Source organism: Oryza sativa, chromosome 10 (genome assembly GCF_034140825.1).
Source record: "Oryza sativa Japonica Group chromosome 10, ASM3414082v1".
In the NCBI taxonomy this organism is placed as follows: Eukaryota; Viridiplantae; Streptophyta; class Magnoliopsida; order Poales; family Poaceae; genus Oryza; species Oryza sativa.
In genome coordinates, this window is record NC_089044.1 from 20,897,745 (window position 1) to 20,923,505 (window position 25,761).

Here is a 25,761-nt window from a genome sequence, read left to right on the forward strand (position 1 = left end):
GTATGAGATTATTTTATTTCGGAACGGATGAAGTGATCCCTGGTGAGTACTCCTTCCGTTTCAGAATGTAAGACCCTATTTAGATGAGTCCCTATCACATCGGATGTTTGAACACTGATTATAAATATTAAATATAGATTATTAATAAAAACCCATCCATAATCTTGGACTAATTCGCGAGACGAATCTATTGAGCCTAATTAATTCATAATTAGCCTATGTGATGCTACAGTAAACATTCTCTAATTATAGATTAATTAGGCTTAAAAAATTTGTCTTGCAAATTAGTTTTCATTTATGTAATTAGTTTTGTAAGTAGTCTATATTTAATACTCTAAATTAGTATATAAATACAGAGACTAAAGTTAAGTCCCTGTATCCAAACACCATCTAAATCATTCTAGCATTTACCACATTCGTATTGATGTTAATGAAACTAGACACATATATATATATATATATATATATATATATATGTATGTATGTATGTATGTATGTATATAAAGATTCATTAACATCAATATGAATACGAAAAATGCTAGAATAATTCATTAACATTAATATGAATATGAAAAATGCTAGAATTACACTGTGAAACGGAGGAAGTACTGTTAAACTTGCTCTTGCATTGCGCAAAAACAACGAGGCCCCCCTAATTTTGGGCGTCCTGGCATCTTCCGCCGCTACGTCCGTCCTCGTGCCAGCTCGCGCGGCGGAAGCTGGGAAACCGAACGGAACCACCAGTCCGCGCCAAACCGCGTCGCGCCCCTCCCACCCCACGCGCGCGCCGGAAACAACGCCCCAACTACGCCCCCATGTCGCCCTCCCCTCCCACCACCCGCCCGCTTATTTACCCGCGTCGCCACCACCACCACCACCACCACTCGCAGCCGTTTCCACTTCACCATTCACCAACGCAAACGCAAACGCAACGCAGCGGCGGTAGACGAAGCAGCAGCAGGTAGCGGTTCTTGGTCGGTTCGCCATGGCAGCGGCGGCGGCGAGGTACGACGTGGAGAAGGGAGGGAGGAAGAGGGAGGGGGAGGAGGAGAGGTGCGGTTCGCCGGCGGCGGTGGCGCAGTACCCGCAGCGGGAGGGGGAGAGGGAGTGGGTGCCGTGGCTCGTCCCGGCCATCCTCGTCGCCAACGTCGTCGTCTTCGCCGTTGCCATGTACGTCAACAACTGCCCCTCCCACGCCTCTCGCGGCGGCGCGTGCGTCGCCGGATTCCTCCGCCGCTTCTCCTTCCAGCCTCTCTCCGAGAACCCGCTCCTCGGCCCCTCCTCCGCCACGTAAGTGCTTTATTCCTTCTTCTCGGAGACTTGGGATGTTGTTCGTGATGAAATATGGGGATGGTTCTTGAATCAGTAGAGCGTTTTCTTGTGCACAGATTGCAGAAGATGGGAGCACTGGTATGGGACAAGGTTGTTCATGAGCATCAGGGATGGAGGCTAGTGACCTGCATCTGGCTGCACGCCGGTGTTGTTCATCTGCTTGCCAACATGCTAAGCCTCGTGCTCATCGGACTCAGGCTCGAGCAGCAGTTTGGATACAGTAAGCACAGCTTTCTTTGAGTACAAAATTACTCTCCAAAATTCACTGACACGATTAGTGGAGTACTGTATCTGAATCTGAATTGACACTTACGTTTTTCTTGCAGTGAGAATTGGCATCATCTACCTTGTTTCTGGCATTGGAGGCAGCGTTCTTTCATCGCTGTTCATCAGAAACAGCATCTCCGTCGGTGCTTCTGGCGCTCTCTTTGGTCTTCTTGGAGCCATGCTGTCGGAGCTTTTCACCAACTGGACCATATACACGAACAAGGTGACATTTTCGCGCACATTTTCTGCACCAGAGAAGAAAACATGCATCCTCACATTAGTCATATTTCAATCTGTTCATGCTGCTACATCCATTCGACTGGTAGCTCAATCTCATATGTATCGAAATTGCAATGCAGGCTGCAGCTCTAGTGACGCTCTTGATCGTCATCGCGATCAACCTCGCCATCGGCATCCTCCCTCACGTCGACAACTTCGCCCACATCGGAGGGTTCTTGACTGGGTTCCTCCTCGGATTCATCTTCCTGATGCGCCCACACTACGGATGGATGCAGCGATATGTCCTGCCTTCCTCTGTCAAGTACACCTCCAAGAAGTACCTGGCTTATCAATGGATCTTGCTGGCCGTGGCCTCGGTCCTAGCTGTCATCGGGTAAGCAATTTATTAAGCATTACGTCTTCACAAAGCAAAACCTTTTTTGTTTGTTATGATCTTCCACTGATTATGCCGTACAAAATGGAGCCCAATACGGCAATACCAATCACCATCATCCTGCTTGTAACTGAAGCAGTTAAACTCAATTGCAAATTGCAAGAATCGAGACTGTTTTTTTTATTATAACATTGGATCATGTAGATTTCAATGTGTTTGGTATCTAATTTAGTCAGGTGGGCGGGCAGCAGAGCCGTTGGTGTTGCCTCCTGCCTGTCCCATGTTCAGAGATTCATGTGAAATCCATAGAGCATTTCAATGCAGCACTAGATAATCATTTTCCCCATGCCATTGCCGGCCTTTTGTTTCAAGGAGTAACATGCTCAATCCAGCCTAACATGCAACCTGCTAATATCTTATTGTGCTCCAGTTAATGCAAGTCTTTTGCCGGCCTTTTGTTTCAAGGAGTATATAATACTGGCTATAGCATTTGTGTCAGTATGGTTGGTTTGATTCAATTTTTCAAGTTTGAACTGACGATTGTGCTGCTGACCTGTGCAGATTCGCCGTTGGGCTGTCGATGCTCTTCAGAGGGGTGAATGCTAATGAACGCTGCCATTGGTGCCACTACCTGAGCTGCATTCCTACCTCGAGATGGACCTGCGGGAACTGAAGATTTAGTAGAAACGCAACAAACTGAAGACATTAAGGAGATTTATTGAAAGTGTTTGATGCACAGACATACAATTTTACTGTATATAACTTATACAGACATACCCTCCCAGGGGTTTAGTCAGTTCACTTGATTGATTCATTCTGTTCGTTTGTCTGAATTATTTGGAATAGAAACATCTTCTCCTTGCTCGCATAGGAGTGATTAGCGATCTTGAGATTCGATGCATGCAGAACCGAGTTGCCGTTACCGTTCTGGCATAGCCAAGTGTGGGTTGCGGACAGAATGGCAGTCTCGTGTAGATTTTACACCGTGTTTAGTTCCAATTTTTTTCTTCAAATTTCCAACTTTTTCATTACATAAAAACTTTCTTACACACACAAACTTTCAATTTTTCGGTCACATCGTTCTAATTTCAACCAAACTTTCAATTTTTGTGTGAACTAAACACAGCCTAAAGTATAAATTGGTTTGAATGGAATGCAAGCTGTCCAAAAATAATTATGCCATTAGACCAGCAATGCTTTACACCGTAGTGTTGCATGCTTTAGATGCCTAAAAAGCCTGTGACAACACAATCCAGCCACATCATCAATAAAACATATAAGCTCTATGGAGTTGCATCACTATGATTTCATCATGTTCAAATGAATGGAATTGATTTCCTGACCTATAAAACAAAGCACCTCAAAAGCGTATCTACGGTAACATTAGTGCCTGGCAAATCTTCTCATCCTCCATTGTACTACTTCCCTTCGGCTGCACCATGTGCGAGCAGGTTCGCCCTCAGAAGGATGGACTTCACACCTCTCTCAAACTCACTGAAAGTTTGCAGGACACGCTGGAAAGTTTCATTTCTTTCGTCAGCACGGATTGCGTACAGAATCATTACAAACACGTTTGCGAGCAAGTCCTTTGAATAATATCGCAGGGGACTATCTATACATTTATCGACAAATTTTTTCCCAAAAATTTGATAGATGTAATTATAGTACAATCGTAGTGTAATTATACTGTAACTTATATGTAATTATACTGTAACTTATATGTAACTACAGTGTAACTTATATGTAAGTTTCACATAATTTTGAATCGTTAGATCTATTACACGATTTGTTTTGGTGAGGAAGAAAACAAATCATATAGCACACATATGTGAAAGAATTTGTTCCCACGACCTTCATTTTACCGAAATAACATGTTACGGAGAGATTTTTGAAAGTTACATACAAGTTACACTATAGTTACAGTGTAATTACATACAAGTTACAGTGTAATTACACTATGATTGTACTGTAATTACATCTGTCAAATTTTTGGGGAAAAAATTGTCGACAAATATATAGCAAAATTGATATCGCAGGCATCAAGCACCGTAAGAGCACGCACAAATCCAAACTCACCGATTAGTATAGTAGGCCAAATGGGCCACCTGGCCCAGCACGGCCCAGGCCCGGACATGCCTGGGCCGAGGTTAGTCGGGCCATGCCGTGCTTGGACCGGGCCGCGGGCCATATGGCCATCTATATCGATTAGGCAACTCCTTGAATGAATCCCACTTGTTTAAGGACGCATATGTCAGTAACTCCTACTACATAGCAGTTGAATCCTCAACTTTCATTTTGGACCCAATTCCATTGCGAATGTGGTATGTATGAACGGTCATGCTCCAAAAGAAAAAAAAAAGGCGCATCCTGACATTATGTGCTTTACAAATCACAAATCAGTCATACAGCGTACACAGTGTATCAGTGTATGAATGTGATCATCAATCATCTGTCTGTATTTGGTCATCCTAGATGATCATGCTCATTGCTCCTGATCTCGATCCTCATCGTTACAGCACGTCTTCGCTGCAAACAGGATCTTCTCACGATCGTCCGAGCCATCCTCGCCGTCGAAAATCTGGCAATCCCACCTCATCCGATCAGTTAAGAAGTTCTTGATCCTTGCTAAAATGGCGATGTCGTCGCGGATGATCACGGCGCGCCCGGGCCGCAGGATCCTGTCCATCTCCAGCAGGATATCCTCCATGTCGCACCTGAATCATCACAATTGAAAAAAAACGAGATTAATTAGAACAAAAATTTTCAAATTGTACAAGAATTGCCTCGATTTTGATGGAGGGATGTGGCATGAGCTAGGAAGCACCTGTCTCTGTACATGGTGAAGAGGGAGTCGGCGTGTAGGAGGTCGTAGCTCAAGGCGGGAGTCGGCAATGGCTCACACCTGCAATGTCAGATGCCAATGCAGTTCATCTCGGCGACACAGAAAAAATTAAAAATGCAAATTCGATGTGATTTTGAAATGTTTTGAGGTGTTTCGTGCTGACCAGTCATGGTAGGCGCCGATGAGGCCGCGGTCGTAGATCGCCGGGAGCGTGTCCGTGTCCGTGTCGCCGCCGCCGGTCGCCGGGACGACGCTCATGACCCAGACGGGGTCGTCGGCCAGCGCCGCGGCGAACCCGCCGCGGCGGGCGTTCATGTCGAGCAGGTTGCGGAGCCTGCCCTTCTGCCCCAGCTGGGTGGCCACCGCCTTGTACCGCGCCACCCTCCGCGTCCACGTCTCGCTGTCGCGACGGAGCGCCTCCGCCGCCGAGGCTTCCCGTGGCGGCGCCGCGCCTTCTTGGATCGGCGTGATGCACGGCTCGACGTCGCTGTCCCTGAAATCGCACAGCGTTTGTCATGGCGAAGAAGAAGCGTTTGAGCAGTGCCTTCCCGGCGACGGCGACACGCACCATTTGAACTTCTTGTTTTGGCCGGCGCAGAACCGGGGAGAGTTTTCGCCGGCGTCGCAGCCGACGTGGCCCACCGGCTTCTGCCACACGGTGAAGCCGTTCTGGTCCGCGACGCTCCTCCAGCACATGCTCGCCGCGGCGGCCTCGATGGCGGCGCGCTCATGCGTGCCGTTCGCCGGCGCGCCGGAGTGGACCCAGTAGCCGCCTGGCCGGAGCACGCGGTCGATCTCCATCAAGAACCGCCCGCCTGAGCCCACAAACCACCGCGCCGCCATTAGCGACCGATCGCCAACAACGACGATGCAGAACTACCGTGTGCGCGAGGATGGAAAATGTTTACCATGGAGATGCCACGGCACGAGGCAGCGACCGCAGTGCGCCATGTCGAACGCGCCGGCCGGGAACGGGAGCCGGCGGCTGGGCGCGCCCCCCGCGGCGGCGAGCACGGCCGGGACGCCTCTCTCCAGCGCGAGCTCGACGAGCGCCGCGCCATCGGACGCGCCCCATGGCGCCGCCACGGACACGGTGACCACGCCGCGGGACATCAGCTCCGCCGCCCAGCTCCCTCCATGCTGGTGCACGTTTCGCCATTGACAGAAGTGTCAGATTTTAGTGACAAAGTCAAACATAGACGACGGCAAGTGACAACGAGGGTTTTCAATAACCGTCGGTAACTGGGTTCACTGACATGGACGGAAATATTTCAACCAAGTTCAAAAAAGAAAAAAACAGACAGAATATATATTGAAAACTCTGTTGACAAACAAACCACAAGTATATGGTCTTATCTTTTTGCTTATATTTATACTGATCAGCTAAAATTTAAATTTTTAATTTTAAATTGAAAACTGATTTTGAGATTTTTTTTCATCGAAGTTTATTTTTCAACGTTTGTTTTAGATCTAAAAGAATATATATATATATATATATATATATATATATATATATATATATATATATATATATATATATATATATATATATATATATATATATATATATATATATATATACACATACATATATATATATATATATATATATATATATATATATATATATATATATATATATATATATATATATATATATATATACATATATATATATATATACACATACATATATATATATATATACACATACATATATATATATACACATACATATATATATATATATACATACATATATAAAGCTTTATTTATAAATTACTTTTTGTTTACAAATATGCTTATGAATAAACCAAATGAAGAGGTTGATATTCACATTTCTGTACAAATTAGAAAATGACATGTTTGCTGGCATGCTGAATTGCTGATGCAAATTAATAAACCAACCTACTCATCTGTTTTTTAGCATACCTACTCAACTGTTTTTATTTCACCGGAAAATATCTAAGTCAACGGTTTTGATTGACCACATCACTCTATGGTGCACATTGGTTTGTCCTTGCCAGCGACCATTTCTTGATTAGGCCGCCCACTAAAGCATAAGCTGATGTCAGAAATCCGAATATACGCATCAGGCCAAAGATAATATCCAAATCACTCCTCTTTTAGATCACCTAAATTCCAACGAGTCCTTTTCGGTATTAAGATCTTTTTGTGCAAAACCCCCTAAAGTTTTTCGTAATCCGAAAGGACCATGCGTTGACAACGTCGAGGGCGAGGGCGCGGGCGAGGCGGCACTCACCATGGCCCCGACGTCGACGGCGGCGCGCACGGGCGCGGCGACTAGCCGGAGCACGACGTAGGCGTACGCGCGGACGGCGGCGGCGTCGGTGAACCGGAGCATGTCGCCGTCGACGCGCGCCCACTTGTTGGCGGCGGCGGCGGCGTCGGCGGCGGCCTTGGCGCCGCGGGCCGAGTTCCCCGCCCAAACCACGCCGCGGCTCGCCGGCCACGGGAACGGGGCGCGGTACCGGCTCACCGTCGTCCCCGCCGCGGCGGGCGCTGGCCCCGACGAGCTCAACGCCCGCCGCACTCTCGAGTTCGCCGGGCCCGAGGACACGGACAGGCCGGCGTCGTCGGCGGCGTGGCGCGCCTCGAAGTCGAGCTCCTCGTCGGCGTCGCCGCAGACCGTGGCGCCGACGACGAGGCCGAGCACGCTGCTGTCCGCGGCGCCGCGGCTGTTGTGCCAGATCGACAGGGTGTAGGACGCCCAGCAGAGCATCGCGGCGAGGACGACGGTGAGCAGGTCGACGTGCGTGGCCCTGCCGCACCTCCTGGCGGCGCCGGCGTTCGGCATCGCCGCCGGCGACGGCGAGAGGCGGAGCGAACGGAAGAGGCCTCGATCCCTCAATCTCTACGTGTGTGTACCTGGTCAGCTTGGACTTTGGAGAGAGATACTATGTTCGAAAGAAACAAAGGACACAAGATAAAATTATATATGGTTCTAGATATACCATAATTGATTAATCAATTGTGTTAGCATATGGAGTACTAGTATAGTACTCAGTACATAGATGGATCGTTCCATTTACAATTTAGAATTCGAAGCAATCAAGTCGTCCATTTGGATATGAATCGTATTTTAGGAAATCGAAACACAATTTTGTTTAAGTTTTGATTCGTGTTTGATTGCCAAGATGAACCAGGCAGTGATCGGAGTTGGAAGTTGGAACTGGTCAATTCTGACGTGCTCTTATCCCGTACGGTCACGTTGCTATCGGAGCCGGAACGTGATCTGATTCTGCTCGACCGTGACCAATTTGTGGGCCTTGGGAGGTCGTACATTAAATTCGAAAATAGTCCAATTTATGTCCCTTGTCTTTTCAGATTAATGCTACAATAAACCTTTTTGTCAAGTATGCAACATTGCCAAATTTTAATAAGATAGTCTAAATATGTTGTTACCAAAATTCTTAAGGCATTACCACAATAAACTAAATGAACGTGTTTGAAAATGGTATTGTTCAAAATGGCACCAATCTAAATAGGCTTTTAATCTAGTTTAAATCGCATCCCTGAACCATAATACGAGAAATCTTATTCCCCAACTTACAAAACCAGGTTAAATTAGGTCCTCCAACAGTACAAAACACTGGTTTTGTTGACGTGGCAAGTTCACTATAGTTAACTCGACCAAATAAATGTGGGTCCACATGTAAGTCACACGAAAAATATAAAACAAAGAACATGTGGAGATGGGGGAGAAAAGGTTTTTTCTTTTATAGTTTTCGTGAGATCTACATGTGGGGCTGTCGGTGACATGGGACCGGGAGTATCATGACTAGAGGCTTGAGGCAGACACAATCGCCCACGTGGCCTGGCACCCTCGGGGGGCGTCGGGCCCGAGGGTGATGTGTTCGCCCTCCTCTTTGTCTCCCCGAGGGGGTCGGACCGCTCCCGCCTCGGCCCCGAGGGCCGAGGCGCCCCGACCCCTTGTGGGTTTTACGCCGCGTGTATGGGTTAGGTGAGCACAGCGGGGCTCACCTAACCGCATTTATTGCGGTTTGGGTGAGCACGTCACGCCACACGTAATGCAGTACAGCGCGCTCGTTTATCCGGTCTGTGACTGGTCACAGACCGGTCAGATTGCGGGTTAGGTGGCGACAGGCGGTCTGACGCACGCCTCGCCCCATCCCGTCAGGACGAGAGCCTCCAAGCACTCGTCCCTAGCTGGAGCCGGCGTGTTAGCTCCTGGAGATGGCACGTTGGTTCCGGTATATGCCAGGCTTCATCCTAACCATTACAAGCAAGATATTGTATGAAGAGGGGCGAACATGCAGATTGATAAACTGACGCGTGGTGGACAAGAATGACCGATTTGTGACCGGTCTGACACTGGTCATGTCGTCAGCAGACAGCCATGTTCCCACGTCGCGCCTGCTTCCGGCGGAAGTGGAGGTAGGTATGGGCCGTCCCATCAGAAGGTCATTCGGATGGCAACCATACAAGTCTCCGTCTGTTTATGAAAAGATAGGATAAGTCCCCACAAAAAAGAGAGAGATGGTGCATGTGGTATCCCCTTGAGGTATAAAAGGAGGACCTTGCCCACTTAGAGAGGGGAGGAAAACGATCCCAGAACGATCGGGGGCTGGCTCGCACTTTGTAGCTTCTTCATACACAGATCCACCAAAACACAGGAGTAGGGTATTACGCTTCTCAGCGGCCCGAACCTGTATACATCGCCCGTGTCTTGTGTGTTTCCATTCTCGCGAACCTTCCACACACAGACTAGGAGCTTAGAATCTCACCCAGGGCCCCCGGCCGAACCGGCAAAGGGGGGCCTGCGCGGTCTCCCGGTGAGGAGCCCCCACGCTCCGTCAGGGGCCCACACTCACTTAGCCATATTGACCTAGTCAAATTGCCATTTCAGTGAAACCAGTCATCTATATATTTGGAGGACCTAATTTAATCTGATTTTGAAAGTTAGGGGTTGAGATTTCTAGTATGAGCGGTACAGAGATACAATTGAAACTCGATAGAAAGATAAAGGATGTAAGTTGTACTTACTGCAAATAGGAATGCTTGATGCAAACTAATGGGTGCCCACCCTATCCCTCATTTTCTCTGGATCTGTTTGGTAGAACTCTCTAAGCGTTGGTTATGGAGTGGAATTGTCTAAACCCAGCTCTACCTCTATTGTTCATTTTGTGAGAGCACTCTAAACTGTTTAACTGGGCTCTATCTCCAGGAGAGGTAAAGCTGAAGCTGTGCCAAATAATCTCTCTATTAGCGTGACGTGACTACGTGAGATTTGGCTGACATGGCTGGGGAAGTGGAGAGGCAGCAAAATGTCTTGTATACAGCACCAGCGCATTATTTATCGCGCTAGCTTATAAGAACTTGTGTTGTCGATACATTTTCCATAGAACTGGATAATGGATTTGGTCACACGTCAGCAATTACATTGGCAGGTCGTTATTATGATTATGCACACAATCGCGCGGGAAATAGATTGGTTCATTTAATTGCAAAGCCGTTGTAGTACTATAGTCGTGACCTAATTAAAATTAGTAAGCATAAGGACTCCTCCTAATTACGCGGGAAATAATTGTCCGATGCTATGGTCTTTGATTACAATCGTTCTTATGGTTGAACATAATGGTTGATCCAGGCCAACGGAACCTAAGGTACAAAAGAAAAAAAAAAAGCTATGTATACGCGGACTACGATCCGGCCCGTGACACACCACGGCGTGGGCCTGTTTGTGCACAGGGCTAGAACTAGGAAAAAGTACACCAAAGGTCCCTCAACTTGTCATCGAGTTACAAAATTGTCCCATAACCGCAAAACCAGATATCCGACGTCTCTTAACTTACAAAACCGTTTACTTTAGGTCCCTCGGCGGTTTTTACCCCAGTTTTATCCCATGTGGCAGTTGAGTCAGTGTGGGGCCCACATGGGCCCCACATGTCAGGATGCCACGTCATCTCTCTCCCTTCCTCCTCCCTCTCCCTCTCTCACTTCTCTCCTCTACGAGCCAACCTTTCTCTCCCGCGCGCCGGTCACTTCTTAGAAGATTGTTCAACGAGACGGTCAGTTCAGTTTTGAGATATCAACTACACAATCCATTTAGGTGGACGACACCGAAGTCAGGGCCTTTTGTAAATCCGACGAGTGTTGGCTATTTTTTTTAAGGACAACAGTTCAATTGTTCCCAGTCAGGCGAAAGTAAGACTACTTACGTAAGACTACTCACTGTAAGGGGGTAGGTCTCAGAGATGAGTTTGGCTCACCTCATCGCTGTTTCAGTTGAAGGTTCAACCCAGTGCAACAATCCGGGTAGTACTTGAAGAAGTTAGTTGCAAGGTGTCAGCAGAGTTACACCGATCTCAAGTTATCTGATTGAATTCTGAGGTACACCGGTGACGCCAGGTCAATAGCTCAGCTTTGAGAAGCAGCATCAGGAACAGTGCAGTGTGCAGATAAGTCAGATCAGTCAGACCGCCCGCTAGCACCAGCTTTCTTTCTAGCCATCCCAGAATCTCGGGACGAGATTCCTGTAAGGGGGGTAGATTTGTAACATCCCGATTTTCGTTCCTGATTAAAAATCGTTTAATAATGCATTTTCTTGAAATTAAATAAAAGTTAAGCAAATTAATCAAGTGAAATAATTGGAGAATTAAAAATTTTCCCTTAAAATCATGGCCAAGAATATTTTTTAATATTCTTTGTGCCCTAAAATATTCTCCGGATTTTTCCGTGAATTTTCGGAGCTCAAGAAATAATTTAAATAACACAAAGTTCATTTAACAAATTAAATAAAAAGAGAAAACAAATAAATTCCCTCTTCCTCCTTTCGGGCTCGGCCCAGATCCCCCTCCCTCTTCCCGGCCAGGCTGCCCTCCTCCCTCCTTCGGGTCGGCCCAGCTCGTTTCCCCTCCCCCTCCAAGTTCTTTTTCTCTCCCCAAACTGTCTCCTCCTCTCTCCCTCGCCGACAGGTGGGCCCGACGACCCCACCTGTCAGGTCCTTCCTCTACCTTCGGCCTCTAGAGCCGAAGTCGCCATGCCGACCGTTGCCGCCCACGTCCCGCCGAATCCGGCGCTCTCCCGCCCGCGCCCTCGCGCCCAAACCACATGAAATCGGTTTCCCTCCACCTCCTCCCCCTCTTCCCCCACTTTTCCCCAATTTTCGCGTCGATTCGAGCTCCACCTCGCCCACGTCGCCGGCGCCCCTTCCCACTTCAAATTCGTCATGCTCGGCCACGATCTCCACCACCCGAGCCTATCAAAAGCCTCCCCGTGCTCTCATATTCCGTTTCCCCTTCCTCCCCGAGCTCCTCGCGCCCTCTCCTGTGCTCCCCACGCGAGCCCAAGCGCCGCCGCTCGCCGGCGACCCTCCAGCCGGCCGTTGCCGCCGCTGCCGCCGTCCCCGCGCCGCTCCGTTTGCGCCAACGGCCTCGTCGCGCGTTGCCGCACCCCGTCCACCGCTCCGCTTCCGCAATAAACCACCCGGGCACCGGTTTCACCGTGCACCCGAGCCACAGCCGCCTCTCGTCGCCTCCAGCCGCGCGCCACCGCTGCTCCCGTCGCTGTCGCGCTGCGCCGCCACCGCCGAAAGCTTCATCGTGCCTTGCCGCACACCGGCCTCTGATCCATTTCCCCAAATCGCCACCACAGCCGCCCCTCCACCTTCGACCCGAGCCACCACCACCATTGGCCGACTCCAGCCACGTCGCCCCGCTGCTCCGGTCGTCACCGACCCACGCCGTCGCCTCCCTCGGCTCCGCAAGGACAAGGAGAACCTCGGCCATCTCTTCCCATCACCGGAAATTCACTGGACGTCCGTTTTCCCGTGCGTCGATGAGCCCTTCCTCCCTTCTTTTCCTCTCCGGCCGGCCATGTCGCCGCCCCGTCCTCTCTAACACCTCTCCTCCCATCCCATTGTGCAGTCGCTGCTCGTCCACTCCTTCCCGAGCGCCACCCGTCGCTGGAGTGCCGCCCTCTCCCTCCGCCCCGAGCTTCACCGGCCGCCTCCCTCCATTGCCGTACCCCATGGTGAGCACTCCCCCTCCCTTTTCCTCTTTCTCCCCTTCGTCGGCCATCTCCCATGCTCGCCGCCGCGCCACGTCGCCGGCGGCCGTTCGGCCATCCTCCGCCACTGCCTTGCCAGGCTCCTCCCTTGCCGATTTGGGGTGCCGCGCGTGGACCGCCCGTGGTTCTGGCCCACGGCGCACCCGAGGACGCGGTCCACCGTGTGCCTGCCTCTTGACCCGATGACATGTGGGGGCCACCTGTCAGCGTCGGCCCTTTTTGATGACGTCAGCAGAAACCATTCCCTTTGAGAAAATAATTGATAATTGCGCAATAAATCGGTAATATATATATATATATATATATATATATATATATTCATTTAAATGGCTCAAAAATTTTAAAATTCATCTCTAATTCATTCGAACTCCAAATTGGGCCATTCAACTTGCAAAATTCATCTAAAATTGAGATCTACATGTTTGTTTACTTTTTATGTACTGTTTCCTTGGTTTTTATTAGAGTTTTTTCTCGTTTTGCGTGCCAGCGAGTAGATTCCGTCGTTTCCGAAGTTCGCGGTAGCGAGGATCAGAGTTCAGAAGATCCAAATGAAGAAGCAAGGCAAGTCACACATTCCCATTGAGCATATTGAGCCTATTTTATAAATGTTTTACCGTTTGCAAATAAGCATGCATTGTTTTGCTAATTACATGGGATTAGGGTTTACCTATCTGCTCGCTTGTGTCATGTTTACTTGATATCTGTCCTTTGTCAACCTTGGGTAATAAATCGACTAGCTTGTGTTACTTATGTGACCTAGCTAGAACTATATGCTTAGCCATGCTTAATTACCACTAGCCCAGTTGATGGGATAATTGTAGTATTAGACCTTTTTAGTATTAGAACGAGCTGCATGCTCGAGACACCCGACCATGTTGCATTGGTCGTAATTATCCAACTAAAATGCGACTGAATGGTGGGCTGTGGGTGCATAGTTTTGCGAGTCGCACCCATGGCAATTAAGGACCGGTTCACGGGAAACCCTGGAAGACTTACAGTGTTTACCACAAGCGGGAGTGGGTAACTGCTTGATCTGAAGTATAGCTCGACTTTTTCCTAGGCACCGGTGGCGAGGGTGGGCGTGATGGAGTTGGGTCAGCCGGGGTGTCCGGTTGTCCAGCTGCCGGATTCATCGCGGCGCACGAGGGGACTGCCCGCTGCCTTGCGAGGAGTGGGGGTGAAACCTTAGCATGGTGTGGATGGTTAGGAGAGAGTTATATGAAGGGTCTTGTCACAATCACTCGACGTGGTGACGTGTTCATCATGGGCACATGATAACACGGTGACATGCCGGTGGATTGTGTCTTGTGGATACAGTTGTACACCTCTGGCCAGAGTAAAACTATTCGAATAGCCGTGCCCGCGGTTATGGGCGATCGACCAGATTCACCGTGATTAGTCCCACACTTAATAAATCGACCCAATGCACTGTAGTTTAGGTGGGTTGGTTGGGCCTGTTCAACGTGGTGTAGCGTTGATCAGTGGAGATTTAATATTAACTTAGTTACTCAACCGTTTTACTGTTTTACTCAATAAAATGTTTTACAACTACCTTTATGCAAATAGCCACAAGCCATTCTTGAATCCCCTTGCAACGTTTGCATCATTGGTGTGGCTTGCTGAGTACGGTGGTTGTACTCAGTCTTGCTATTATTCCCCCTTTTCAGAAGTGTAGTACTTCTGAGCTGAAGACGGAGTTAGAGGACCAAGGCTCAGACCCCAGCTGAGTTTTGCTTGTGGAGTGGAGCTGAAGCCCCGCTAGGATCGCCTTTTTCCACTGCTGCTGCTTTCGCTTCAGTGTGAGGACTAAGTGCCTCTTCTGTAAGTATTTTACGCTTTATTTACATTTGGAACTGTTTATTACTTGTCTTTTTGTGTACCCTGGCTGGTCCTGGACAGAGATTTAATACACAAAATAGTCTGGAAATTTGGGCTAAATTTCTGGCTGTGACATACACCTTCCTCCTCCCCTCCGCCTCGCCGCCGCCTGAAATGGCGTCGGCTGGGGCACCCGACGCCCATGGTGGAGGCGGCTGGATCCGGCGAGGCGCACCGGCGGGCGAACGGTGGGCAATGTCAAGCAGGCCGCAGGCGACGGTGGCCGGCGACGGCATGAACGACGACGGGCCTTCGGCGGCGGCGGTGGAGGACACGGATCTGTTCACCGGATGGCAGGGAGGCAGCTGGCGGATCCGTCCTGTGGCCGGATCCGAAGCTCCTGCGTTGAATCTTGCCGATGGCGGTGCAACAACAATGGCGTTAGTAGCTGGACGGCGGGGAGGCAGCTGGCGGCGGGGCTGAGTGGTGGTGGCGGCGGTGGCGGCGTCTGGCGGTGGTGGTGGCAGCTGTCGCCGACCTCGCCGATGGCGCCGGGGGGGGGGGGGGGAGGGGCTACAGCGAATCCGAGGCGGCGGCGCCGTGCTCGCGCTCATCCTCCTCCTCGTCCTCCTCGTCGTCGTGGCGCCGCGCGGCGCGGCGCGGGTGAGGGCCATCGGCCGTCGCCTCGGGCACAGCAAGAGTATGACGTCACCTCCGCCGCCGCCGCGGGGCCCTGCGACGCCTACCTCGTGTTCCGCTCCTCCCCACCGCTCAACGCCTCCGTCGTCTCCATCTCCAACCTCCTCAACATCACCACCACCACCGTCACCGAATCTAACGCCGTCGACCCGGTCGTCCCTATTGCCGTGGACCCCCTCGTCTTCGCGCCTGTTGTCGGCGACCTCATCCCCACCTGCCGGCTAGCCTAGCCGAGAGGAGAGAAGTGAGAGAGGGAGAGAGAGAGGAGGAAGGGAGAGGAGGGGAAAGAGATAAAGGGTGATGAAGTGGTATCCTGACATGTGCGGTCCACGTGGGTCCAACGCTGACTTAGCCGCCACGTAGGATAAAATCGGGGTCAAAACCACCGAGGGACCTAAAGTAAACGGTTTTGTACGTTAAGGGACGCCGGATATCTGGTTTTGCGATTATGGGACGATTTTGTAACTCGATGACGAGTTGAGGGACCTTCGGTGTACTTTTTCCCTATAACTATAGCATGTGGGTGAGGACAGATAAGGCCTAGGCCCATCGACAATGATATGAGCCCAATTCTCACCCTCTCAACTTTTTAGACGAAAACTTGAAGCCCGGCAATCGTCAAGCTTTCTGTTCAAGAGAGGCACTTGCAATTTTTGAGTTGAGTTGGATATGCATACACCTTCATTCCATGATGCAAGCCGAAATCTGCCACGCACACAAGATTTTCTTGTTCTTCAGAGATGGGATTGGTATTGTCCTCCTGGTGGCCTTTACGTAAAAAAAAAATCATACTCCCTCCATCTCATTTCATTTTATAAGTCATTTTACTATTTCTACGGTTAGTTTTTTTTAAAAATTTAACCACATTTATTTAGAGATATAGCAAAATTTTTAACATAAAACAAATATATTATCAAATATATTTAATAAAACTTATTTAATATAATAGAGTTAATTTTACTTTGGGCCACCTTTTATTACCGATGTTTCGCTTTGGACCACCTTAGGACCAATATTTTCACTTTGGACCGGGTATTTTTACCTTTATTTCACATTGAACCACCATCACTTTTTTATCCATCTACATCCAACTTGTAATATGTCGAAGAAATAGTCTTACATATAGCTGTGACAGTTCATTGACGAGTAGGAGACGGCGTAATCGAGATCGTTCATATGCTTGAGAAGAGAGTTGGGTGGTCCAAAGTGAAACAAAGGCAAGTTTACCCAATCCAAAATGAAAATATTGCTTAAAGGGTGGTCCAAAGTGAAACATCGGTAACAAAAGGTGGCCCGAAGTGAAATTTACTCTTAATATTATGGATGTTGCAAAACTTTTTTTATAAAATTAATTAAACCTAAACAAATTTGACAATAAGAAAAATTAAAAATAACTTATAAAATAAAACGGAGGAGGATTACAAATAATGCGGTGGTGGTGCGTGCGAGCAGGTGACCATCTGGACGTCAGGTCCTTTGCTCGCAGCTTAGCTTGCCGCCCGGAAACCTTATCACGAAGAATCGTACGTACGTACGTACATGCCCCCAGCCTACCTAGCCGTGCCGAGCCAAACCAAACCGATCGATCGCTGGTCCCGTCCAAAACCCACACACCGCACAGCACAGAACAGCACAGCGGCGCCCACCGAAAGCGAATCGTCCCAACCGCGACGCGAGGCCTTGGTGTGTGTGGCTCACCGGAACACAAGGGCACAGGAGACGACGAGGACAATTGTACTACTAGTAGCAGGCTAGTATAGCTAGCTGGTGGCCCACGCATCCGCACGGAACGCGTCGGCGCACATGTGAGCGAGCCGAGCGACGGATCGTGAGACGAGGGCGCGGTGATCAGATGAGATCAGATCTGGAGCACTAGGAGGAGTACTGCTCCTGAGCTGAGTCGTACGCCTCCTTATCACGGGCCTCCTCCCTTGAAATTCCCGGCCATTATCATTCATGCTTCGACCAGCGGTTGGCGGCTCGTGCTTATCGTCTCGTCTCCCGTCCTCTTCCTCGCAAACAGCGGCTCTCAATCATCCGTAGCTGGATGGATTGATTCGGATTCCCCGTTGGCGCCACCATGGGCTTCTTTGCCAATGCTACAGTGTACTACTAGGCTACACTTGCATAGTGTCAATGGATTGCGAGCACAGTAGCAGTACACCCGAACTCGCTGGATATTGATATTTTCCATCCATCGGAGTACGATGCGACGAGGACGTATGATGGGGTGATGGTCTGATGGATGGATGGATGGATCGGACGGGTCATCGGTATCCTGGGTGAGTGGAAGCCGCAACATGAGATGGCTACCTCTCGATCGGTACGTGCACGGTGCACCTGCTCAACCAGCGAATCAGCCTACGGATCTGGATCCTGGACGACGATTGGGAGGGCCACTTGCCTTGTGGATTCCCTCTAATCGTCGTGCATTCGTGCGTAATACCTCCGTAAAAAAAAAAAAGACAAACCCTGGTTTCCGTGTCTAACGTTTGACCGTCCGTCTTATTTAAAAAAATTATGAAAAAAATTAAAAAGATAAGTCACACATAAAGTATTAATCATTTATCATCTAACAACAATGAAAATACTAATTATAAAAAAAGTTTCATATAAGACGGACAGTCAAACGTTGGCACGGAAACCCATATTTTGCCTATTTTTGGGATGGAGGGAGTACTTACGTGCACGGTGCGGTTGCTGCCGATAGAGAGAGATCGACGCTACCTACGCAGGTGAAATCGTGAAAGATCTCGATCGTCTTGTCGCCAAAGTGTAACTCACGTAGTAGGTCAGAGATATATTTTGTAGACCGTGTCATTGTCCAAAACGTCAATTAAAATAAAATTGGAGGGAGTACGGATTATCAGAGTCAATTTGTTGTTCCCAGTAGGCCGAACTGTAATTTTCGTAGTCTTGCTACTACGGAGTACGATGCTAGATTTGCTTATGTACATGGTGTTGTCATTACAAGGACACTAGTAGAAGATTGTAACAGCTGCAAATGTATCTGGAATTTTATGTTTCTATCGAAATTTGGGCGGGATGCGTACCATATTTCAAATCCTAATTAAGCTAGCTTGTTTTTTTTTTTTGACCAAGGGCACAAAGCCCCCATTTCCATTACTAGAAATGATCAAAGCTACAAAGTTCAGGAAAAAAAAGGACATAAAATCCCTTACAGAGTTGGTTTTGTAACATGATAGCTTGATAGCTGACAATGGTAAACCCCAGCAACAGAGAACTGAAAGTGAGGACACACAAAAGCCTATCGAAGACTAACATTCAGTCCTACAGCCTAAAAACAACGCACACATAGCAGCAACAACTTCAGCAACAGATTTCCTTTTTCTTCAGAATCCTATTCTTCTGACATCAGCTCGCCATCCAAACTTGGAATTGAAGACGTCACTTGCCACTTGTCTTATAAGTCGGGCCCCCAAGAGCAGCCTTCTTTGATCGACCTCCTGTTTCTGCAACACAGCCCAGATTTCCACCCAATGGCAGACCAGAAAAACAACATCAGTTGGATCTTTGGGGAGTTTTTTCTCAAAGCAGGCTTTATTTCTGGTTTTCCAGATTGCCCAGAGTACAGCAGCTACCCCAGTGATTACTAAAAGTTTCAATTTTTCCCAAAGGCAGCAAGCCAAGAGCCAAATAGATGATTGCTATCTGTCACAGGTTTCAAATCAAAAGCACAGGAAATAATGTACCAAATCAACCTAGCCATAGGACAATCGAAAAAAAGATGTTGGATGGTCTCTTGTTGATCACAAAACTGACAGTTTGTGTCTCCTTTCCTCCATCCTCTTTTAAAAAGATTATCCTTAGTAAGAGTCCTTCCTTTTAAGATAAGCCAAATGAAAATTTTGATTTTCAAGGGAATTTTGAACTTCCAAACTTTCTTAAAGGGTACATTTGTTTGTTGAATACATAGTGCATTATAAAAAGATTTAACAGTGAAAGTCCCCTGTTTGGTCAGGTTCCAACAAAGTCTATCTCTGCAGTTAGGGATGAAATGTAAGTTATCAAAACCCTGTTTGATCTTATCCCAATCTCTCAGTTTTTCACCAAAAAGGGTCCTTCTGAATTTGATCACACCCCAACCATGTTCCTTTATCATGGCCAGAGAAATGTTTTTTGACAAGGTAATATTGTAAAGGGTAGGGAACTGACTAGTTAGAGGTCGACCACCTAACCAACTATCTTCCCAAAACATGATGGACCTTCCATCACCCACTTTTTTTGAACAAAACTTGAAGAAATCATTCCTTACTTCCATAAGACCCTGCCAAAAGTGGGAGTCACCAGCTTTAGTTTTGAGGACAGACATGGGTTTTTTCTTCAAATATTTATCCCTCAGCATATCCTGCCACCACCCATCCCCATTTTCCAAGTTCCAGATCTATTTTCCCAGCAGAGCTTTGTTCATAAGTTCTAAATCTAAGACCCCCAGCCCCCCTGATCCCTGGGAGAACAAATAACCGGCCACTGCACCAGATGGTATTTCCTAATACCCTAATCTTCTTGCCAAAAAAATCTCCTCCTAAAAAAATCTAACCTCTCTTTTACACCCTGAGGGACCCTGTAAAAGGAGAGCATGTAAAGTGGAACATTACTTAAACTGGAGTTGATGAGGATCAATCTCCCTCCAATTGATTGGAATCTCCCTTGCCAACAACCTAGCTTGTGTTCCATTTTGTTTTCAGCTGTTTTCCAATCCCTTTTAAGAATCCTTTTTTTATCAATTGGTACCCCCAAGTACTTCATAGGCAAATCACCTATGTTACAAGTAAAGAGTTGACTATACATATCCTGCCTCTCTTTTTCCAAACCAATACAAAAAATTTCACTTTTATTAAAGTTGATTTTGAGCCCTGAAAGCTGCTCAAAGAGACAAAGAATGAATTTGAGGTTTCTTGCATATTCCAAGTTATCAGGGATAAAAAAAATGGTGTCATCAGCATATTGTAAAATAGCCACCTTGTTTTCATCATTGATTCCTAGACCTTCTATTAAAGAATTCTCCTCAGCTCTCTTCACTAAGAGGGTCAGAGCTTCTGCTGCTAAATTAAACAGCAGAGGGGATAAAGGATCACCTTGTCTAAGTCCCTTGAAAGTCTGAAAAAAAGGTCCAATTTCATCATTAACTTTAACTGCAACTTTCCCCCCTCTAATGACTTTCATCATCCAGTCACACCATTGGGGAGGGAAATCTTTTGCCACTAGCATCCTATGAATAAAAACCCAATCCACTTTATCATAAGCTTTTTCGAAATCAATTTTGAAAAGTATGCCACTTTGTTTTTTTTGGTGAATGGAATTCAGGATTTCATGCAGAATGACCACCCCTTCTAAAATAAATCGATTTTTGAGAAAAGCAGTCTGGTTTCTAGAAATAATATATGCCATCACATTATCAATCCTATTCATCAGCACCTTGGTTAAAATTTTGAAACTTACATTTAGTAAGCAGATGGGCCTAAACTTCTGAATTTGTGCAGCATCCTTACACTTTGGTACCAAAGTAATGATCCCAAAGTTAAGTCTCTCTGTGTCTAGAGTTCCACTTTGAAAATCATTGATTAAATCAAGAAGGTCATTTTTTATTAAGTCCCAAAATTTGACATAAAATTCTCCTGGCAACCCATCTGGACCAGGAGCCTTGTTGTGTTTCAAATAAAAAACTACTGTCCTGACTTCTTCAAGACAAAAAGGTTGGACCAATTTAGCTTTATCCTCCTCAGAAACTTTACAGGTCCCATTAAGGTCAATGGTTATACTGTTTTCTTTTGAATGACCAAACAGATTCTTATAGAACTGAGTGATGTACTGTAATAAATTACTTTGGCCTTCTATTTCTCCCTCTTCTTGGCTCAGAGAGTGAATCTGACTTTTCCTCCTCCCATTTGCCTTTGCATGGTAATATTTTGTGTTACAATCTCCCTCCAAAGTTTCCTTCACTTTACTTCTCCGAAACCACTTTAGTTTTTCTTCTCTAATGGTATAGCACAACTTTTGCTCTAAAGATCTTCTCTCTTCTCTATCACTGCTAGTCATACCAGCAGATTCAACTTTGATGTCAATTGCATCAATCTTCCTTAGAATGTCCTCCTTTTCTCTCTTATATAGTCCTTCCCAATTCCTATTCCAACCATTCAACTTTTTCCTCAAAACCCTAAGTTTTTTTTGCCATCTTTCATTACTACTCCCAGAATATTGTTTATTCCAAACTTCTGAAATCACATACTCCAAATCCTCTCTCAAAAACCAACTCAATTCAACTCTAAAGATAGGAGATCTATGAATCTTAGAATCAGCTTCAACTAGAATGGGATTATGGTCAGAAAACGCCCTGACTAGGACCCTAGAAATGGTGAGAGGGAACTCCCTTTCCCAGGAGCTATTTATAAAAACCCTGTCTAGTTTCTCCAAAGTGGAGTTAACTTGGTTATTGCACCAGGTGTATTGCCTGCTACCTAAACTCAACTCTCTAAGATTAGCTTGTTCAACAATGGCATTGAAGAGAAAACTCCACTTATTATACTCCCCAGGTTTGTTTTTTTCACTCTCTTTTCTGATAATATTGAAATCCCCACCAACTACCAACGGACTGTTTTGTGGTTGAATAGCCCTAGAAAGCTCAGCTAAGAAGGTATTCTTGTGTTCATGTTGAGCTGCTCCATACATAACTATGAGATCCCAATGTTTTTTGTTGGCAATCCTTTGCAAAGTCACTCTGATATGAAAATCTCCAATGCTTGTGTTAACTATTTCATTTTTTTCATCATTCACTCCCACAAGAATACCTCCTGAATGTCCTGCAGCAGAGAGCCATCTCTAGCTGAAGTTTTTTGCTCCTGCTAAGCTTTGTAAGAAGTTATCCGAGAAGTTTTGTTTAATAGTTTCTACAATCCCAACAAAGTCAACACTATGATCCTTCATAAGATCTTGAAGATGTCCTTTTTTTTTCTAAATTCCCCAAACCCCTGATGTTCCAAAACAGACCTATCATTTGTTTTTTGAGTTATTTTTCCCCTTTACCCTTTTTAGCCTGGGAGTTACCTTGACAATGTCAAGGTTTCCCTTTTTCAGTTTCCTCTTCCCTTGTGAGAAGTGAATGTTTTTAATCATCAATTCAATTTCATCAAGCTCAGAGTCACTGTTACTGTCTGAGGAATAAATTTCAGCCAATTCAGCGTGTTCAGGGAAATCACCACCTGATTTACTTTCTGCTTTATTTTTTTCAGCATTTTCTTTTTCTTTCAAAAAAAGACTTATTCTAGCAAGTTCAAGCTTTTTAATCAAATCAACATTATGTTCAACATCATCTAGAGCACATCCTAGATTTACTCCCAAAATGCATGCCATATTGATAAGAGAAACATTTGATTCATCAACTATAGAGGGAATTTGTGCCTGACCTTTATCGAGGAATGCATTTTGAGCTTCTTTTCTCTCCATTGCCAGATCTTGGGGCTTCTTGTCCTCCTTGTCCCTCAGTCTCTTACTTCTTCTAACATCTTCCTCTTGACTGTCAGTGATATCTTCAGCTAATACCACCCCAACCTTTGTGGCAAAGTTGTCATCTGACTCCTGAGAGTCAATGAGTTCTTCACTATCCCCTAAATGCACTCTTTCCCCCTCCTCCTCCAAGTGTCCCATATCTGATTCCTCCAACAATTCCACACAGCTTTCCTTGCCTTTATCTCCATTGTCCTGTGTTTTATCATCTTTTGTCCCCCCAAGATCCACCAGCATATTAGATGACAGCATGACTTCAGATTGTTTCTTGTTTTCCATCACAGGAACACCTTTGGATGGCAAATCTTTCAACATCTCCTCTTCCTGCATCTGGACAGCCAGCTCTCTATCTCTGAGGACTTGTGAAACTTTGTCTGGGATCATAGCTTCAACAGGGGCTTGTCTAGCAGAGCTTCCTCCAACAAATTCCTGACTACTTTTGCTGCAAGAGGGACTTTGCCCATCTTTGCTACCATCATGTTGCTTCCCCTCTCTTTGGATACCTTAGTTGGGATGAGATCACTCTCCTTTCCTTCATCAAACAGCTGCTCCCTAAACCACCCATGTTCCACAACCTCTTCCAAATTAAAGCAAGCTTGAAAGAGTAAGCCCTTTGGTGTTGTCAGGATAAGTTTCATGGGTAAGGGTTCCAGCTCCATCATGCCAACCTTGATTCTGACCCCATTATGAGCTCTAAGCGAGGCCATATCCACTGCCATAACTGGACCCAAATTTGAACCCACCTCAAACAAAGCAAGATAGCCTTTCATCTCATCAGGTATACCTGTCACCCTCACCCAAACAATGTGCATTTTGCCAATGGCTTCAGATTCTTGGGTCCATTCCTTAACATTAATCTGCACATTGGTACCTTTGACACTAAAATGGTCAAAACTGGATAACTCCTCAAATCTCATCTTATTTGGGAACCTCATCTGAAAAGTCCCATTTGGCATTGCCTTAGCTTTCCAGTTCCAATTCCACTTAAATTGCTGAGTAAATCCCTGCTCCAACTGTGCCACAGTCAATCCCTCACCAATAACAACTGAGATCATGGCCAGTGGATTAATATGCTCCCTTGCGGGTTCAGCCTTAGTGTTCTGAATCAAAATGCAACCAAGTCCTGGAGCACCATAACCCACTAGCTTAGCTATCGGTCTCGGTTACTTGTCATACAAACAATCCTCGGTCCTATGAGTAGGCTTAGCACAGTTGGTATAGAAAACAGCAGCTGGACAATCTCTAGCCATGTGACCCAAACCCTTGCATCTGAGACAAAGAGTGCGCTGAGTAACTTGAGAAGATTGATTCATACCATGTTTAGGGTTGGCTTGTGGAGGAGGATTCGGCATGGGTGCCTCGTCCTTTGGTTTCTCCTGAGCTTGGAGATCAGGAGCAGAGTCCTTCTCTTCCAGGGACTTCTGCAGCAAGCTCCCCTCCTTAAGCTTGATCTCTGCTTGATCTCCCTTGCTTCCCTCTCCTCGAACCATGTACTGTCGATCCACTCCTCCTCCAGCTTGCCCTTGCTTCCCCTGAAACACTTGCCCCGCCGGACGCCGCGCTTGGAACGCCGGCCTTGGCTGGAATCTTCCCCTCCACCCACCGCCTTGATGCGCCATTTCCGGAGGTCGAGCTCGAACAATCTTCGCGAAGCGCCTAGTGTCTCCTCGGATGGTGCCTCTCCACCACGATTCACCGCCGCCAATCCCCACCCGCGGCCACTCCTCTGCCGCAGCAGAAACTTCTCCCGACTCCTCCTTGCACCACCCTGCTCGAAAACCTAGCTCCCGAAGATTTGCCCCCCACAAATGGTGGAGATGCCGATCCAGATGCGCCAGCTGTCGGGAGGGAGGGTACCCACACCCGTGGCTACAGGGATGGGCTAGAAAGCCCAAACTCCCACCGCCATGGATGCCCTTGGGCCCCTTGTTGTGCTCAAAATTCGCGCCCAAATCACCTCCCGCCAAGCAATTTGCCGAAATCCGAGTAGCGAGGCCTCTCCTTGAGGTATACTCCCGATCATCTTCTCCACCTCGCCCGATCGCCAGAGGGGTCGCCGCTTCTGACGATCGCCTCGGCGTCGCCCCAAAAACCCTAATCGCCTCACCCATGTAGGCTCGTTTTGCGTCAACTGTGATTAAGCTAGCTTGTTAATTTGTATTTCCTGATTTGAGAGATTCCTGAGTTGATCGGTGATAAACCAGTACTCCGATTGTGGCGTTTAGCATATCTCGTGGTAGAAATAGGCAAGCGAGCAGCTGTCTTGCAAGGATCGATAGAGGTAATAGGATTATTATTGCGCCAACCAACCTTTTTGTGAAGATTTGAATTAGTGCATGCAACCAACTTGTACTATGTAATTGTATATTGTCTAACGCACGTATCGATGACGTGCATCCTGTTTTAAAACAGCAAGTCGCCTGATCAACATGTAATTAACTTAATCACAAGCTCTATGCATTTAGCTAGTACGGCTGGCACTAAATTTCTCCGTCCTACTCGAACAGGCGACTTACGAATAAGAAACTCACAGGCAACAAAGATAAAACAGATGATGACACACTGGTGGAGAAACTATTTTTTATCGGTCGGCCGAATTCCACAATAGTCTCGG

General features: G+C 47.0%; 3 protein-coding genes and 1 pseudogene across 3 annotated transcripts; 2 read left to right on the forward strand and 2 right to left on the reverse strand.

Moving 5' to 3' along the window:
* The first annotated feature begins 879 nt into the window (after window positions 1–879).
* LOC4349148 (RHOMBOID-like protein 2) lies at window positions 880–3,080 on the forward strand. The gene is made up of 5 exons (XM_015759164.3): window positions 880–1,290; window positions 1,389–1,552; window positions 1,659–1,822; window positions 1,959–2,212; window positions 2,774–3,080. Exons 1-5 carry the CDS (start codon window positions 986–988, stop codon window positions 2,883–2,885), a joined length of 999 nt encoding a protein of 332 aa, XP_015614650.1. The 5' UTR covers window positions 880–985; the 3' UTR covers window positions 2,886–3,080.
* A 1,401-nt stretch (window positions 3,081–4,481) lies between these two features.
* On the reverse strand, window positions 4,482–7,980 carry LOC4349149 (probable methyltransferase PMT15). The gene is made up of 6 exons (XM_015757341.3): window positions 7,318–7,980; window positions 5,963–6,194; window positions 5,623–5,869; window positions 5,218–5,547; window positions 5,037–5,114; window positions 4,482–4,926 (listed from the first exon to the last, which is right to left on the reverse strand). Exons 1-6 carry the CDS (start codon window positions 7,870–7,872, stop codon window positions 4,695–4,697), a joined length of 1,674 nt encoding a protein of 557 aa, XP_015612827.2. The 5' UTR covers window positions 7,873–7,980; the 3' UTR covers window positions 4,482–4,694.
* Window positions 7,981–9,106: 1,126 nt separating this feature from the next.
* LOC136353569 (formin-like protein 14) lies at window positions 9,107–14,087 on the forward strand. Its single transcript, XM_066304577.1, has 3 exons — window positions 9,107–9,133; window positions 12,014–13,070; window positions 13,594–14,087. The coding sequence occupies exons 1-2, from the start codon at window positions 9,107–9,109 to the stop codon at window positions 12,935–12,937; spliced, it is 951 nt and encodes a 316-aa protein (XP_066160674.1). The 3' UTR covers window positions 12,938–13,070; window positions 13,594–14,087.
* Window positions 14,088–23,527: 9,440 nt separating this feature from the next.
* Window positions 23,528–24,766, reverse strand: LOC136353570 (uncharacterized; annotated as a pseudogene).
* Window positions 24,767–25,761: the final 995 nt, after the last annotated feature.